This window comes from Gouania willdenowi, chromosome 4 (assembly GCF_900634775.1).
Source record: "Gouania willdenowi chromosome 4, fGouWil2.1, whole genome shotgun sequence".
NCBI lineage: Eukaryota > Metazoa > Chordata > Actinopteri > Blenniiformes > Gobiesocidae > Gouania > Gouania willdenowi.
The window spans coordinates 41125215-41144106 of NC_041047.1; the positions used below are offsets into that span (position 1 = coordinate 41125215).

The following is an 18892-nucleotide window of genomic DNA, read 5'->3' on the forward strand; positions in this document are numbered from 1 at the left end:
AAAAACCTTTTTCACCCTCATACAATGACAAATAACATTTATGTGGAAAGCCTGATTTCATTAACTTTTTCCATCCCTGCATTCAGAAATGATCAGCGCATCATCATTATCTGTCATCAATACGGTACCTGCTCTAAAGTGTGAGTGTGATGCGCTGCAGGTTTGAGGAAATAATCCCACAGAGCATCCTGCTTTAAGAAGAGACAGATGTTTGCAGTGAAACAAAACCATTGTCTTCCTACATAATATACAGTTTTAAATATAAATTGTTTAATCCCTCATGGAGCTGATGTGAGCGTGTCCGAGATGAGCCTCATTTAAATGTGTGTGAGAACAGTTTCTGTATTCCAACCTCTCATGCGCATTTCACCAACCTCCGCATATGACAGCTTGTTTCACTATTATTTACTCTGTAGTGGATCAAAATGTGGCCTTACGTTGGACATAGTATGAAAATAGTGGCAATAACTGATCAATGTGCACAGAATCTGCCTCTGTCAGAGTTTTAATTAATCGAGCAGCAGCAGCTGAGGCACAACTTGGGTGATCACAGCTGCAGCTCCAAGTCCATGTGGCTTAAAATGCAACCAAGTCCATATTTCTAGTGCAATATAATGTTTCACCTTATCGGGGCGCTGCACTTATTCCAGGTTTGGAAGCGCATAACAGGAAAAGCACTTAAACAGACGGGAGAATGCTCATGAGGCCACATTTGAATAGAAACGCCCACATTTCAGGGCCGCTCAGCCCAGAGTGCGTAACTGGGGTGAAAGCGCGCACCGACTGATTTAAGTACAGGGGGAGAATAGCGCGCAGCCAAAAACAGCGCCGCTGCGCGGCTTTTTTGACTTACGCGCATGGGAGAATAGACCCCGTATCAGCCCAGTAAGCATCTCATTCCCAGTCTCACCATAGCCAGTATGTCCTTGTTTAATACAGCTTTTATGTATTTTGCACGTAATTTAAAGAAAACAAATATTTAAAAAAGAGGCAGAAAACCTCCACCTCCAGATATAGTGGACTGTATCAAACTGGGTTCATAGGAACCATTAAAACATTTACTGCTTTGAAGTTCTCCATTACCGTCCACACACGACACGTAGGTCCAACAATTGGAAAAAAGGCAGATTTATTAAAATTGAGCACATTGAAATTATTATTTTTTGTAAAACAACAAACTGTAAAATGCTGCAACAATTATGTGATTACAGATACAAATCTGTGCATTTTAACCACATCCACGCCCTGACAAGCAAAGATACACTGCAGCTCAGTCTGGGATTACAGAGTCACAGAATAATCCGTATCACACCTTAAAGTGTAAATTCCCCAACACTGAAATCATTCAAAGCTATTTAGAACCAAAACAACCCAGTTCATCAGATTTGACTGTTTTGTACACACTAACATTTGTTTTTATTTATTTTAATTATTCAAACAGATTAATAACAAAAAGATTCAGAATTCTAAATATCTAAATTAAATTAAAGTAGTGGAGCTAAAAGAATGAAGCTGCTTTAGCTTTTGTGAATCTTATTGTGGCTGCATCTCTTGCCACAAACATCACAACCAAAGAATTTCTCTTTAATGTGGATTTTCACGTGTCGATTCTGATGAGACTTGCTATTAAATTCTTTACCACAAACATCACAACTAAAAGGTTTCTCTCCTGTGTGAATTCTGATGTGGATCTTCAGATGTGTTCTGTTGCTAAATCGTTTCCCACACTCAACACAACCAAAGGGTTTCTCTCTTGTGTGAATTCTGGAGTGCATAGAAAGACTTGACTTACATGTAAACTTTTGACCACAAACATCACAACCATAGGGTTTCTCTCCTGTGTGAATTCTCATGTGAACCTTCAGATTAGATCTTGTGCTAAAATGTTTACCACAAACATCACAACCAAAGGGTTTATCTCCTGTGTGGATTCTCATGTGGACCTTCAGATGTGTTCTGGTGCTATATTGTTTAGTGCACACGTCACAACCAAAGCGTTTCTCTGTGTTCTGTAATTTTTCTTTGTTATTCTTCTCAGTCCTAACCTCAGATGTTTGAAAGCTCTCACAGCTCATGTCCATGTGTTCACTCTGAGCTTCAGACTGGGGCAAAGGTTCCCTCCAATCCTCACTGTCTTCAGTGTCAGAGCAGTCTGTTTCCTCTCCATCAGTGTCTGGTTGTGTACAAGTGTTTGCTGCTTCTGGGTCTTCACTGATGTCTCCATTTGGTTCTACTTTCATGAGTTTAGCTGAGCTGCAGGTTGCAGGTTCTCCTTTGATGTTCTCCTCACTTTGTCTCCAGTGTAGCAGCAAAAACTGAACTTCCTCCTCTTCATTTTCACTCTTCACACTAACAGCCGTGATATCCGTCTCCTGCTTTACCTCCAGACTTTCCCACAGTTCTTCCTCTTCCTCCTTTATGTGGAGATGATCCTGGAGCTGCAGTCCATGTTGACAGGAAACACCATCAAGAACATCTGCAGGCATTCCTAAACACAACCAGGACCATCAGAGACGTCTCTACACTCATTATTCACATCATTAGACTAAGCTAAGCTCTACATTACCACAACAAAACAAACACATTAATGACACTCCCCAATATATACGTGGGCTGCTCATTTCCCTCTGTTCATAGTCACACCATTTCTGTCATTTTTCATCACAATTTTTTTGCCTGAACTCTCGTATTTTTTTTTTTCAAACTCCACAAGTTCAAAATAAAAGTAAATTGGATTACCAAAACTGTTGGCTGGAATCTTCATGCTCTGGAACGGGGCTTTTATTTCTTGTTGCTTAAAAACAGTAAATAAAGATAAGTCAGTGATTTATTAGGTGAGAAAATGAGGTTTATTATAGCAGCAGCAAAAGAAAAACATTAGGAATACATGAATAAAACAGGACCAACAAGAACAGAAAATATATGTACAATATAAATATAGTGTCAGCAGTAGGGATGTAACGATTCAATCAACTCCCGATACGATTCGATTCACGATACTGGGTTCACGACACGATTCTCTCACGATTTATTTTACAAAATGGGACTGTAGACAAATACTGTACTATTTTCCTTTTATTTTTCATTGTCAAAAGAATCCCTTGATAAACTATTCAAAACAATGCAATTTGACTAAAAATAAATCGTGAATGAAATAAATAAAGGAATAATACAAATGAAAAAGAAGCCTATTAATTTAAATTCTGGTTCTATAATAAACAATGCAAAACTGCATAATAGTTCTTTTTCTTTTTAAAAGTGCAACTGAAAATGTATTTTGTGCCTTAATAATTGGACTTTAAAAAAAAGAGGGCAGAGGGCGCTGGTTACCCAGTGGTCGTTTGCCATGCAGATATTCTGTGCAGTGAAGAAGAGATGCTATGCTAGCAGACACAGCTAATAGAAAAACGTGACTTTTACAGATATTCACGTAATATTACAGATATTCTTTTGGTGCTAAAGGGGTAAAGAATCATTTATGAACATATTTAAGAGTAGAAGGCGGCCAGAAAGAAAGTAGTAGGAGATCCTGCCCGCCGCCTCAGCATTTGGACAAGAGAAAGATAATTTATAGCGCCCTCTGCTGTTTAATAAAAGTACTGCGATTCAATTTTCAGAAAATCGATATTATTTAGATTAATCGTTACATCCCTAGTCAGCAGTGATTTTATTGTGTGAGTATGTGTGTGTGTGTGTCCGTCCACTAAGTCCTGCACAAGTTCTCTGCCTCCTGGTGGTCTCCATAGTGTAGCAGATTAATTGCATATTTCAAGAGACCCTATGGTATAAAAGCATGACATTTTGCACAGATACTTTTTAAGGGCTACTATTTTGGAAAAAGGTGTTGGTCACTCAAAAATTTAAGGTGGCGCCAATTTTTCAAGATGGCCGCCATTGTTTTTCAATGGTTATTATATAACTTTAGGTTAATTACATAACCCCGGTTCTATGAATAACGCACACTATGTACACCCTATCTGCATTCCCTCAGAAGCGTTTTCTCAATCAGCCAATCTTGATAGGCTGGTGAAACATGTCTGTCTGCCAGGGACACCCCTACCTCGTACAAAAGGAGTGAGCGGACAGACACGACCCATTCAAAATAAGCACGTCTTCTGCTTGTTCGAGCAAGAAGGGTTGTCTGGTGAGACATCGCACTCATATTACTCCTAGAACCGGGTTATGTAAATAACCTAAAGTTCTATTTCATAATATTTTGTGAGATGTTTCATTATGGGATATGGTAGCTCTCGTATTGCAGACATGCTTATTGAGCGGATACCAGCCCGCAGAGCAGAAGTCTGTATACAATAGGACAGTGCCACACACGGGGCGGAATTATCCAGCATATAAAACTTGACAAACATGAGGGGCAATGTCCAACTCTCCCCTGAACTCTCCCCTGTGGCGAGACACTGAGTCGAGTGTGCGCACAGACTCTCAGGCGGCCGCAGACCCTGACTCATATAAGCCAAAGCAATAACCTCCACAACCCTGTGTTACAAGCGTTGCTTAGTAACAGGATTCTCCTTACGGGGAATAGCCCAGGAGACGAACAGCTGATCGCTCCTCCTGAGGCTTTTTCTCATGTCCATTTAAGTGTGCACCACACAAACTGGACATAACACATGAGGCCGCTGCACATCTTGTGAGGCAGAAAAAATCAATGGGAGAACATGAACCCACCACCTTCGGCACAAAGGCCAGGTTGGGCATGGATGTCACTACCCTCTTAGCTGACGCCAGAGCCAGTAACAAAACAGCCTTGAGCGAGGCAAACTTCAGGCCCGCCTCCTCCAATGCTTCAAATGGAGGATGTTTAAGTCCCTCCAGAACCACAATCAGATCCCACGGTGACGTCAGTGGTCTGGACACGGGGAGGAGCCTGTGCACCCCCTTCATAAACCTGCATATCAGTGGGTGCTGACTCGCTAGTTTGTCCCTGAAGCCAACGTGACAGGCGGCGATTGCTGTCAGTTACACTTTCACAGTGGAAAAGGCCTTGCGCTTGTCAATCAGGTCCTGCAGAAATTTTAATATCACTCCCACTGGGCACTGAAAGGGGATGTGATTCCTATGGAGACCATTCCTCAAATATCCTCCACTTGCAATCATAAATACATCTAGTGGAGGAGGCTTGAGCCCTCTATATGGTAGTAATCACTCTGAGAATCCCACGGCTGACAGATTGAGCTGAGGGGAGCATTCGTGCTACGCAGAAAGAACTTTGCGCACTGCAAGTTTTTTTCCCCCGGCGAACAAGTCCACTTCAACCAGTCCATAATGGGCCCACATTTGTTGCACCACCAGCAGGTGTAACATCCATTCCCCATACACCGGCGCGCCCCTGGACAGCGGGTCTGGGCCCACGTTCAGGGTCACTGGGATGTGCGTCACTCTTAGTGAGAGGAGACGGCTACAGCTCCACAGGATCAGTTTGCATGCCAGCAAAAGCAACTGACGGGAGCACAACCCGCCTTGCCGGTTGATGTACGCCATGGTTGTGGCACTGAGCGCAGTAACAGACCCAGGAAGATTGATTCCTGTGTAGGGGACAAAACATTTTCTTCTGCGCTCACCGTGAATCCCAGATCGGATAGGTGACTGCGTGTTTGCATCTTGGCCTCCATCTCTGATTGTGCCAAAAGCAGCCAATCGTCCAGATACGTAGCCAGCAGAGTGCCCCGCCTTCTCAGAGGGCTTATTGTCGCTTCTGTGCAAAGCACAAACACCCTTGGACTCAAAAAGAGGCCAAAAGGGAGCATCTCTTTTCCCTTAGGTGCCTCTTCTGGAGGCAGGCCGCTGCCGCCCAGAGGTCACAAATCTAGCATGGTGGCGCCCCCTCTCAGCAGCTGCCCACACATCTTGAGACAGCCTCTCGCGGCAGCGAACCGCACACCACGAGAGGACCCAAAAAGCGATGGCGCCCTCTCTTGACAGGCAGCTGGTCCATCAGCAGAGAGCCTCCCCGCAGGGCGGAGGAGCCCTCCGCCGGTGGGACAGAGCCATACCCTTGGGGTCTGGTATCTATCTGATAGGTTTTTGTACATTGCCTTATCATTCAACTCTAGCATTATGTAAAAAAAACAATAAAAATATTGTTGAACAACAGCGGGTCAAAGGAATGGCCAGCCGTGCCGCAGTGCTTTTGCACACGTCCACCATGTTCAGGCTTGGAAGAGGGGAGACAAGCATGAAGCCCTCTTCTTTATCCCGAGAGGCTACAAAGTCGATGGGAAGCGCGGCCCGAGCTGGGGTGATAAAGGTATAGTCCTCCTCATGCACACCCAAACCGAGAGGGTCAGAGGAGTCTTCATCACACTCCCCGCAGTCTATAACGAGGATGTCCTCGTCACGTGGGGAGGCGGTAGCCAGGTCGAGCTGGAAGCTCCAGCTGGAACCCTGAGCAGCCACTGTGTCCATGAGCACCGCTTCTTCTACACTCGCTGTTGCAGGAACGCCGTGAGGAGGGAGGAAGGGGTCCTGTTCGGACAAGCTCACTTGGCACGCCAGCCTCCTGTGGAGGCTCCGTGTGTTGAACACTGCGCAGTGCCAACATGGGCCGGAGGATTTGACCGTCATTCGGGCATGTTCTAAACCCAGGCAGTTCGAACAGACCTTGTTTGTCTCTGTTGGAGATTTTACTTCCACACGGAAAAAGGCGAGCCCCGGAGCATGCCTTTCCCTCGTTGAGAGGAGCCTTGGCTTCCATCGCCGTGCTGACGGCAGGTTAGCTTATGCTATCACAAGGCAGCTAACACAGGTGCTAGCAGGGGTGCAGGCCAACGTGTGCTGAAGACGTCAAGGACAGCGTTAGTTTCAAGACGACAGTTGGCTCGCTGACGTTCGAGAGCTTGGATGCCATGGTAAAGGAGCTGGACTGTTCACTGTCGTGAGAGCCCGGAAGGAGGACCAACATGCGCAAGAGCCTGGAGGCGTCGAGGGCAGTGGGCCTGAGACTACCGCTGGTGTGCTGATGTCTGGGAGCTCCGGACCTTGCGGTGCAGAGCATGTAGCGGGCGGTCACCGGAGTGAGAGAGCTGCTAGGAAGGCCAACGTGTACTTTGGAGAGAGCCGTCAGCCGGAGCCGAGGCTCGGGGGTTCACCTTTCGGTGACGAACAGGACAGCACTCACCGAGCAGAGCAAGGTAAGCGCTGATTTCTTTTCATGCTCACACAGAAGATCTGAACAATATTCCCACAGTTGGTCTGCACAGGACCAACTGTGTGGAACAGGAGTGGAACAAGGAGTCTTCTCGTCACAATAATATGTATTCATCAATATGTTAATGATGAGCGTGACAGACATGAGACTCTATGTGAACAGTAACAAGGGGTGGAAAGTAACAAATTACATTTACTCTTGTTACTGTAATTGAGTAGTTTTTTGTGTACTATTCTAAAACTTTCTAAAATCTGTAATTTTACTTTTACTTAAGTCAATTTTTTTTCAAGTAACAGTACTTTGCTACATTATAAATACATCCCGTTGCAGAGTAAAATAAATCCTGCACGTTCGTCCCACCCCTGTTTCCGTTACATAAATTCCAATATTTAATTTCAAGTAAAACCATATTTTTCATCAGTCCCCAGGTGTTTACTGGTGAGTGAGGCAGGGGGCTCCTCACCATCTGATCCTCTCTTTCACAGCAGCCTCTTCCGCCCTCCCGCAGCACTGCATCCTCAAGGGGCGATCCTGCCTATAGATCTCGCTGGTCTCTGATCATCCTCTCCCCCTGGAGTCTCCCGTGTGCCTCGTCCTCCAGCAGTGCCAGATAAGCCCTCCCCCCTGAAAGCTCTGTCCGTTATTCGTGTAGCGCAGCGGTGCTCCGTGAGAATGTGATCAGCTTTGATCATCTTCCCCTGCTCAGTGTTGGAACTGTTATGCCTGGCTAACTAAGAATAACTCAGTCCGTTCTGTAATTTAGTTCTTTTTATTCCAGCCTTTTGTCCGTCCCTCATAGGTAGACATTCACAGTCAGCAAGCTACCTCAAGTACAACAGTTTCTATGGGAACTTCCAGTTTACAAAATAAAAGTTCGTTGGAACAACGTTATTAGAATGTTACATTCTAACAACTTCTCATCAGAGCTACAGATGATAGGATAATTTAAATTATTAGGTTAATTTAAACTAAGTTGATCAAAACTTAATCATTAAACCTGCTCAGATTCAGTAAATCATTGATCCCTGAGAGGAAATTGGGTGATATTAATGCTGTTCTCATACATCTTTATATGACATATAAATAATTAAAAAGGAGCAATGTCACTACAACTTATATCTACCTTTTAATTGTATCTCCCTTAATTTTTGACATCATTTTTTGTTTAATTATGATTTTTTATTTATTTATTAGTATTTATTTTGTTTTCTCACAGGATTTAAAAACTAATCTTTTCTTTAAAAAATGATAAATATTTCTTAAAAAAATGTAATTAAAAAAATTTAAGTTGAAAACAGAATTTGGGAAAAAATAAAACGGATTTTATAGGGCTCTAAGTCAAAGATACAAACTTCTTAGTAGTAAGCAGTGATGTTGCTCGGTACGATACATTGTACACAACAACTTATGTTTAAAATCACAGTAACTAGCAAAATAAACCTAACCGTCAGCGTACCCCTTTACACATGAACTCAGCGCAGACATGATCGCCTTGAGTACATGTTAGTTTAGCCGCTACAACAACTAGCAAGTGAACTAGCTGCTTACAATACACCACAAACATGCTGTATCTGCATCATTTTAGACTTTGCACTGTTGGTTAAGTTACATTTTTGTGCTATAAGTTTCATAGTGATTGACTCAGTTCATTTGATTTAGTTGATGTTCAGACAAGAAGATTTTGGTCTTATTTTGGTGACAATTTATTTTTTGACTCTGTCATGAGAATGTTTTGTGTTAAAATCAGCACTTTTATTGATAATTTATTTTTGTACAACAGACACCATTTTGTTTTCATTTGAATTTTAGTAATTTTTTTTGGTGCTCTTTTATGTTGCTACAAAAGTGCAATATAACCTGCCACTGTGCAATAAACCTTTCAGATTTAGAATTGTATTTGTTTAATTTCAGAGACATTTTGAACATGTGTGAATATATCTGCTAATTATAGCCATATCATACCACCATTAAGATAGTTTAAAACTACAATTAAAGAAATAGAAATAATTTTTTTATTGGGGACCCATTGAATTTCCCATGGACCCACTCAAATCACCACCTGTGGGTCCCGGGACTCACTACATTGAAAACCTATCAACATCACTGGACTAGTGTTAGTTTACTTGTCTAAAAAACTAACATTTTTTGTGTCTCTCTCTCTCTCACTCACGTGTGTATAAGGGTGTATAAGAGTGATCTGATGATATTAGATCGTTAAGGACTTAAACATGAGATCGTAGAACCGTCTGTAGTTCACATTTTAACCCTCGCTGTGCCGTGTCTGCGTCATATGTCTGTGGTCCAAATACAGCACATCCATAGGTTTTTTCTCTGCCAAATCACACCAATTGCTAGTCAGCATGTCAGCAATACAGACACCAAAGAATTATTAAGCGCTTACACAGGGCATTAGTATGCTCGCTACCCCCCCCACTCTGAGTGTTGAAGCAGTGAGATGTTTGAGGAAACACTGCATGTGTTTCTCTTCTCTAACTAACTCTGTCGCTCCACAGCAGAGATCTGCTGCTGCAGAAGAAACTAAAGAGACAGTATCCCGAATATGATTTACTTTAAAAATGACTTTCAGCAACTCAGAGCTGCCCTGAATGAAGCAACACTACATTTAATCACATTTCAGCCTTAATGAAGGAAATAGTCAAAAGTGACATAAAATGTTGTTATTGTGCTGCTAGTGATTAATAAAAGGGTCTTTGTGGCTCCAATGACTTTGACCCATTATTGTTCTTTCTTGTAAAACTGTTGATAAAAAAAATAAATGGTTTATATTGCCTATTGCCATTTTGAAGACAAATATAAAAATATGATTGGTCCATATCACCCAGGCCTAATGTAACCAAAGCAATAACATTTTTTCTTGTATAGGATATGATTGTATAAACTGTGTGATTGAAATGAGGCGTTCAAACACTGCTTAAAGTAGGATTTTATTATTATGTATGTTACCTCAAAAGCAAATGGAAATCACTAGACTGACATACTGCCTTGTTATGTAGCAAGTGTTGCTAATGCTAATGCTACACCACTTTAGTTGAACAAAGTAAAAAGACTGTGTGTGACTATAAGAACATGTCAGCCCTTTTGTTTGATGTTAATTGTACTTAGAACCAGTTTGATAAAATGATTTTAAGTACATAACTAGCATCCAGGAGCAGTCCTAGGATCTGACCTCCAGAACGCCTTTGTCCTTAACAGAAGTCCACCACGTTTACCCCGTTTTTTGGCACGCTTCCTCCGGGGACAGGTGAGTGCAGCAGGTAGGCAGGTACTGAGGCCAAGTGAGGAGGAAGTCTGAATGTTTGATCCTCAAAGCTCAGACGTACCTCATGTGATCGATTAAGATAAATAAGTGCCTGACGGTTGTATACTATCAGCGCAGTGATGTTTTGGCACAGAATACCGATCATTGCAACTACAAACAAAGTTCCAGCAGAGCGGGAAGACAGCAGCCGGTACATGCTGGTGTCATCTTGTCACTAGCAACAACTTTCTGAAACCATAAGTACAAGTGGAGCTGTCTATGATAAGAGCTGTAAACCTACAGTGAGTCCTCTCAGTCCAGCAATGCTACCCTGGCTCCACAGAAACATTTTTCGGCCCGAGCACCACGAGCTGGCAAGGGGCCTCTTGCTCTCGTAGTGGCCACACTACGAGAGCAAGGAAGGGGCAGAGCCTATGGGAATGCCACGCGCCCGTCAGTGAGCAGGGACTCTTGTCATGTCGTAGGCTTCCCCCTGCGCTTTCCGAAAATGTATAGTTCATAATACTCAAAAAGGGGGAAACACTGTTATTGTGCTGGAATATTATTCTTTCGTTCTTTCTTTCTTTACTGGTGTCAGAACCAACTGACCTACTTTTCACCCACTGAACCATTATGAAGGGTAACAAAAATTCAAACAAAATTAAATTGCGTGCCTCTCTAATTTCTAGCTATTTCCAATTTTAAAAATGCAAAAATTTGATGCGCCAGCGCCACCAAGTACGCCAAAAATGTATTACGAGATAGGAATTGCAAAAAAATTTATTCATCATAGAATCATGAAAATTGACACTAAAGTAGATCATGACAAGACAAGTAAAAAATATTTGAACACCATGCCAAAAAACACACAGGAAGTCCAGAATCTTGAATTGAAAATTGAAAATTGCAAAATTGCTATTTTCGCTCAAGCTGTATTTTAACGCATTTCTCCTAGGGCGTTTAACTGACGGGGTTCAAAATTGCTGGAGATCATTTAGAAAAATAAGACACCGAAAGCTATCCACGGATTTTTGATAACTTTAACTGTGTTTGCAGGGCGCAGCCGTTAATCTTGGCTATTTTTTTTTTTTTTTTTTTAAATGCTCCCATTTGCACATACAAAGTCGGATTTGCGTCAAATGTGACTCAGTTGTTAAACTCCCTGCCTTAAACCAGCTCAATGTGGAAAAACGGACATTGACACGTTAGCACCTCCTACAGAGTGAAGAGAATTGAATATGGGACAAATGTCCTATTTTAAAGCATTTCTCCTAGGGCGTTTCACCGACAAGGGCTCAAAACTGCTGGAGATCATCCAGAGAAGTGGGACACCAAAAGCTGTCCATGGATTTTTGAAAACTTTTACGGTGTTTGCAGGGTGGAGCCGAGGATTTTGGCCAAAAATGACAAAATATTAGTTTTTTGGAAAATGCTCCCATTTCCTCATACAAAGTCAGATTTGCATCAAATGTAATTCAGTTGTTGAACTCCCGGCCCTAAACCAGCTCAATGTGGATAAACGGACATTGGCACATGAGGTGTATTGACTGCTTCACATGTGTAGGAAATTAAATCATCTAAGTTGAACTTTGACTGAGATACTGTACTAGCCTCAGCATTGGGTTCAGAAGGTCTGTCTCCCTCTGTGAAGTGCAAATGTGAACCAAGGGGGGACCCTTTCCCCTTCCTGGCCAAACAAAGGAACAGTAGACTCAAAGAACAGGTTCGTTCCTGTTCTCACCTCTTTGTTACATTACGATCAAAAGTAAACAATCAGTCAATGTTTACTTGCTAAGTTTTCAAACTCTGGGCTCCGACCCCCTGCGGAGCCCAGGGGATTTTATCACCCCCAAAGGTCACTCAGGATGTTGGAAGAATACCAGCTGTTGGTTTCCCCCTCAAAATGAGATTAAAGAATATGTACTTGTTTGAAAAGTATTCATTCTATGCAATATACCTCTTCACTTCAAGCTGAGTATAAGATTTCAACAGATGGCTTTAGCCATAGGGGGTTTGTGACCCCCGCCAGTTATCTCTGTAACTCGACTGTTGGATGTTGATTAACTTGTGAACCCTGAAAGTTTCTTGTTCCCAGGTTGGTACTTCCTCCATTTGTTGAGGTGTGAAAGTTTGTGGCTTTCTTTCTTTGTTCTAAGGCTAAAGCCTTAGACTCCTCCCGTTGGTCTCCGGTTTCCTGTCATATCATATATGCCTTTTTTTGGCTGGGATTCTTCAGAGTAAATCTGACCCCGGCTGCTCTCACAGGGTTTTTGTCTCTCCCCTGTTCTTTTGATTCTGCTTGTGTTAATAAACTTTGTATTATTATGCGAGCCAGTTTCATCTACGATCCTTATTCATCCTCCACATCATCACCCGGGAAAACACAACACACATTAGCGTCCCTTATAGAGTGAAGACAATTTAATATGGGGCAAACGTATTATAACGCACTCCTCCTAGGGCGTTTCACTGAAGAAGCTCAAAGTTGCTGGGGATCATCTAGAGAAGCGGGACATCAAAAGATATTTATAGATTTTTGATAACTTGCATTTTGGCCAAAACTTTTTGAAAATTACATTTTTTTGAAAATGCTCCCATTTGCAGATACAAACTTTGATTTGCGTCAAATGTGAATCAATTGTTAAAGTCTCGACCCTAAACCAGGTCAATGTGGAAATACGGACATTGGCACTGTTTTGGCCTCTCGATCAAAAAAGTCAATGAGACGCATGCTTGATTTTCTAATGTGTTATTTTGTATCAAGATATTTTCCATTTTGTGTTAATAGGAAATTGGCCAAATCTTGAAAATCATCAGCTCAATCTTTAACACACTCCTCCTGGAGCTACTACTACTACTTCTACAACTACAACTACAACTCCGACATCGTTCTTGGATGTGTTAGAACAACAACAATCATAAATATGTCTAAGTTTATATCTCAATAGTACATTTCCATACCTGTCAAGTTTTGGATTTGAAAATAAGGGAAATTTTCTGGTGCCCACTACGAGCTGTCCCACCCGCCCAACCAAGCTCCAGTATCCCTTATATTTTAAGACAGATGTACAAGAAATCTAAAATACCCACTTGTCAACCACTTACTAAATACAATTATGTGATTAGAATCTGGTAGGTCGACCTTTATTAACATTGAAATGCTGTGAACATTCCTACTAGGGCTGGGCAATATGGACCAAAACTCATCTCTCATTATTTTTTCTCAAAATGGTGATATATGATATAAATCTCGATAACTTCATCAAATAAAGTCTGATCAGAAAGACAATTCTAGGTTAAATTTGCTGATGCAAAATGCTACACAGGGACATTTATTAACAAACAGCTGATCAATATGTGCACTCATTAATCATCTAACTGAGCTTTACATGTTGTTCTGAGAAGTAAAAGCAGCGACTTTTAAAACCAGTATTTTGAAATATAAAAAGCTATAATATATTTATATAAGTATATGAAATATTATAGTTTTCTATATCGCCAAAATAGAAAATTCGATACATCTTGAATCTCAATATATCGCCCAGCCCTAATTCCTAAATTATAAAACAGCCTAAATGAAAACATAAATGGGTATATGAAGCTCATGTGTTTATTTAATATACTTAGTTTATATACATGTCAACACGTTGCCTATTTACTGTTAATTTCACGTTGCTCGTCTTTAAGTTAGACGTGTCGTTAAAAGTGCAATCACACTTCTAATTAGTCTCCTCAACCCACAGAGTGTTGGGATCGTAGTGGACTGATTCAAACTGGGTATACAGGAACCATCAAAACACACACATTTACAGTTTTAAAATCCTCCATTAACGTCCACACACGACACGTAGGTCCAACACTTGGGGGGAAAAATGGCATATTTATTAAAAATTGACAAAAATTAAAATAATCAACAATGTATGAAAAACAATGAGCTTTAAAATGCTGCAACAAATATTTGGTCACAGACACAAATCTGTGCATTTCAGCCACATCCACGCCCTGAAAAGCAAAGATACACTGCAGTTTAGTGTGTGCATTCCCAACACTGAAACCATTCAAAACCATTTAGGACCAAAACAACCCAGTTCATTACATTTGACGGTTTTATACACACTAACATTTGTTTTTGTTTATTTTAATTATTCAAACATTTAAAAATTAATAATATAATAATTAATAATAACAAGATTAATAATTCTAAATATAAATTTAAAATAGCGGAGCTAAAAGAATGAAGCTGCTTTAGTTTCATAAATGTATAATGGGAGATTAATGTTTCTGAAACAACGGTTTTTAAATTTGTTTATTTTTTATCATTTACTGCGTATTTAATAAAAAAAAGTCCCACATTTTGTAACATTTCAACACTTTAACACACATCAAACATAACATTGTACAGGTTAGCAGTGGGGCTAAATTAAAGCTGTTAACTTCATGAATAAGCCTACATTCTGGGTGAACTCATCCATTAGTACAGGGGTGCCATGGTTACGGCCCCCGGGCCGGACCCTGCCCAATTGTACATCACATCCGGCCCGTGGTTTTTGTTTTTTTTTTTTTTAAATCTAATTTTATATAGTTTTTTGTGTCCACCAGCACACAAAATGTGAAATAAAACCATCCATCCATTAATCCATCTTCTTCCGCTTTATCCGGGGCCGGGTCGCGGAGGCAGCAGTCTCAGCAGAGATGCCCAGACCTCCCGATCCACGCACACCTCTTCCAGCTGTTCTGGGGGGACCCCGAGGCGACACCAGGCCAGCTCAGAGACATAGTCCCTCCAACTTGTCCTGGGCCTTCCAGGAGGCCTCTTCCCAATAGGACACGCCTGAAACACCTCCCGATTGAGGTGACCAGGAGGCATCTGAAACAGATGACTCCTTTCGACGTGAAGGAGCAGCGACTCTACTCCGAGCACCTTCCGGGTGACTGAGCTTCTCACCCTATCTCAAAAGGTGCGCCCAGCCACCCTGCGAAGGAAACTCATTTCGGCCGCCTGTATCCGCGATCTTGTCCTTTCGGTCATTACCCAAATCTCATGACCATAGGTGAGGGTAGGAACGTAGATCGATCAGGAAATTGAGAGCTTTGCCCCCCCGACTCAGCTCCCTCTTCACCACAACAGTCCGATACAGCGACCGCATCACTGCTGACGCTGCACCGATCGGTCTATCGATCACACGCTCCATCCTACCCTCACTCGTGAACAAGACCCCGAGATACTTGAACTCCTCCACTTGAGGCAAGGACTCTCCAACGACCCAGAGAGGGGAAGCCACCTTTTTCCGGTGGAGAACCATGGCCTCAGATTTGGAGGTGCTGATCCTCATCCCGGCCGCTTCACACTCGGCCGCAAACCGCCCCAGTGCATGCTGAAGGTCATGATTTGATGAAGCCAACAGAAAAACATAATTTGCAAACAGCAGAGATGAAATCCTGAGGTTCCCAAATCGGACCCCCTCCGGTCCCTGGCTGCACCTAGAAATTCTGTCCATAAAAGTAATGAACAGAACCGGTGACAAAGGGCAGCCCTGGCGGAGACCAACATGCACTGGGAACAGGTCTGACTTATTGCCGGCAATGCGAACCAGGCTCCTGCTGCGGTCATACAGGGAATGGACAGCCCTTAGCAAAGGGCCCCGGACCCCATACTCCCGCAGCACCCCCCACAGGGCACCATGAGGGACACAGTCGAACGACTTCTCCAGATCCACAAAGCACATGTGGACTGGTTGGGCGAACTCCCACAAACCCTCAAGCACCCGATGAAGGGTATAGAGCTGGTCCAGTGTGCCGCGACCGGGATGAAAACCGCACTGTTCCTCCTGAATCTGAGATTCGACTATCGGCCGGATCCTCCTCTCCAGCATCCTGGAGTAGACCTTGCCAGGGAGGCTGAGGAGTGTGATCCCTCTGTAGTTGGAGCACACCCTCCAATCCCCCTTCTTAAAGAGAGGGACCACCACCCCGGTCTGCCAATCCAGAGGCACTGTCCCCAACTGCCACGCGATGTTGCAGAGACGTGTCAACCAAGACAGTCCTACAACATCCAGAGACTTAAGGTACTCAGGACGAATCTTATCCACCCCCGGAGCCCTGCCCCCGAGGAGCTTTTCAACCACCTCGGTGATTCCGCCCGGGTGATGGGCGAGTCCGCCTCGGAGTCCCCAGCCTCTGCTTCCTCATCGGAAAACGTGGCAGTGGGATTGAGGAGACCCTCAAAGTACTCCTTCCACCGGCCGACAACATCCCCAGTTGAGGTCAGCAGCTCCCCCCCTGCACTGTAAACAGCGTTGGTGAAGCACTGCTTTCCCCTCCTGAGGCGCCGAACGGTTTGCCAGAATCTCTTCGAGGCCGACCGATAGTCCTCCTCCATGGCTTCTCCGAACTCCTCCCAGACCCGAGTTTTTGCCTCTGCGACCGCGCGGGCTGCAGCACGCTTGGCCTGCCGGTACCTCTCGGCTGCCTCCGGAGTCCTACCCACCAAAAAGGCCAGGTAGGTCTCCTTCAGCTTGACGGCATCCCTTACTTCCGGGCACCACCACTGGGTTCGGGGATTGCCGCCGCGACAGGCACCAGAGACTTTACGGCCACAGCTGCGAACGGCCGCATCGACAATGGAGGAGGAGAACATGGTCCAATCGGACTCCATGTCTCCCACCACCTTCGGGATTCAACTCCCACCTCTGGATGAAATAAAACCATCCAGTCATTTGTTTGTGGTCTGTGTAATTCTTATAACGCAGAGAAAATTGCTCCGTTTCAAATTTTCTACATTTGTGACATCACACGTTAAATCTGGAATCAGTGTTGCCAGATCAGATGGACAATTTCCAGCACAATCACATTTTAGAACAGCCCAAACACGAACCACGAATCTGGCAACACTGTGTTTGTGACACAATCCAACACACGGTTCGGACAAAACAGCGGACTATCACCTTGAATGGTTTATTCCTGTAATCTCTACACGAGAGCATGACAATAACATGACGTAGCAGCTCCGGTAAGTGTTTGAAGCAACTGAAACAGCTGCTTTTGCTGTTGAAGCAGCTTTTGCTACACGGCGCAGACACTTCATAAAACAGTGTTTTTCTGACTCACAATATCCACTTAAATATCCATGTGTTTTACTGTAATGTGCAGGTTTTTGGCTGAAAACAACGAGTGTGTGAATAGCAAAAGAAAGTCGCTAGTGATCAACTGTTGCTTGGCGTCATATGAGGAGTCCGCGTCTATAGACACGCCCACTCACACAGCCTGGTTTTAGAATTGGTCGGAAAGTAACTTTTCAGACAGCTAAAACTCCAGAAAACAGGCGGGTTTAGGAAAATTACTATGTTGTTTGGGTTCTTAGAACAAATAGAGATGGGTGAAAAATAGCTTAATATGTCCCCTTTAATTTTGGTGGAATCCGTCAGTTGGTCTATTGCTGCTGAACAAAGCTGGTGAAAGTTAAGAAGTGTCTGGCTTCGACAAGTAAAATGTAGCAGAAGATGGCTTGTCTTCCCATTTATCATAATCCTGTGTGATATGGGTGGGAGAGAATAAAAGGGGTTGGGTTTGACTGATGTTGGCTGTACAGTAGGCTAGTGCCATAGGCATGGGTGTGTGGAAATGTGGGTTGGAGTTTACTGGTGATATATGGCAAAGTTCATGTGCTATTTATTATTGAGCCAATGTCATATTTTAAGAAATCTATCTATCTATATATATATATCTATATATAAATAACATATTTGGATATTTTTTCAAAAACCTTTTCGTTTTACTAATTTCTACTGGATATTCAGTCACTTGGCCTATTGTTAGATTACTTTATTCTGGCACTTGGTTTCTGTGACTCATTTAGGCCTTCTTTTAATTGACCTAATTATGCATTGGCATGTTTTCATGTGCAAGCCTTCAATAAAAATGATCGAAGTAATTTACAGTTCACATTTGTGTTATTTATAGGAAATGTGTTTTGTCTAATTTGTTGCATTTCTAATTTATAAATGTAGGCTACTTGCATTGATAGGACAATGTTAAGTTTTTGGAGGGTAACTTGCTCCAGGCTGATATGCAATTGGAGGCCTCATTGTGAGGCTATTGTGGTGCCAATGCAATTTCTTTTTGATGTGTAGGCCTTCATGAATAATTTCAAGCAGCATATCCATGTGTTGAGTCTTTCAGGCTAAAAGTGTCATTCGGTCCCCTGAAGTCTCATTTGAAAAAAATCTGGCCCCCCAACCAATCTCACCCTGGCACCCCTGGTTTAGTAACTCCCTAAGTTGATCATTTAAACCCTAGAAGAGGCGCTGTCTATGATATGACCGCAGAAAAAGTGATCATCCCTCTCTCTCTCAGCCTATGGACAGAGGCTCCGCAGCCAGACACACACACAGACTGCAGTCACTACAGTCGCGTTCTGAACACACCTTATACAAACCCGGCGGAAACAAACTAGTGCGGTCATTCAGGAA

The 18892-nt window shown here is 42.9% G+C and overlaps 1 protein-coding gene across 4 annotated transcripts in view; it reads right to left on the reverse strand.

The window, feature by feature from the left end:
* Window positions 1–1151: 1151 nt before the first annotated feature.
* LOC114462065 (zinc finger protein 664-like) overlaps window positions 1152–18892 on the reverse strand; it is a 34168-nt gene continuing 16427 nt past the window's right edge. For 3 of the 4 annotated variants that reach the window (XM_028444669.1, XM_028444671.1, XM_028444670.1), the window contains 2 exons: window positions 2740–2794; window positions 1152–2488 (listed from right to left, as the gene is read on the reverse strand). In XM_028444669.1, coding sequence (XP_028300470.1) covers window positions 1518–2488; window positions 2740–2764 — 996 coding nt within the window. In that variant the 5' untranslated portion in view covers window positions 2765–2794 and the 3' untranslated portion in view covers window positions 1152–1517. Of the gene's footprint in view, window positions 2489–2739; window positions 2795–7628; window positions 7960–18892 lie in introns of those variants that run through there. The other variant, XM_028444668.1, reaches the window with a different exon arrangement.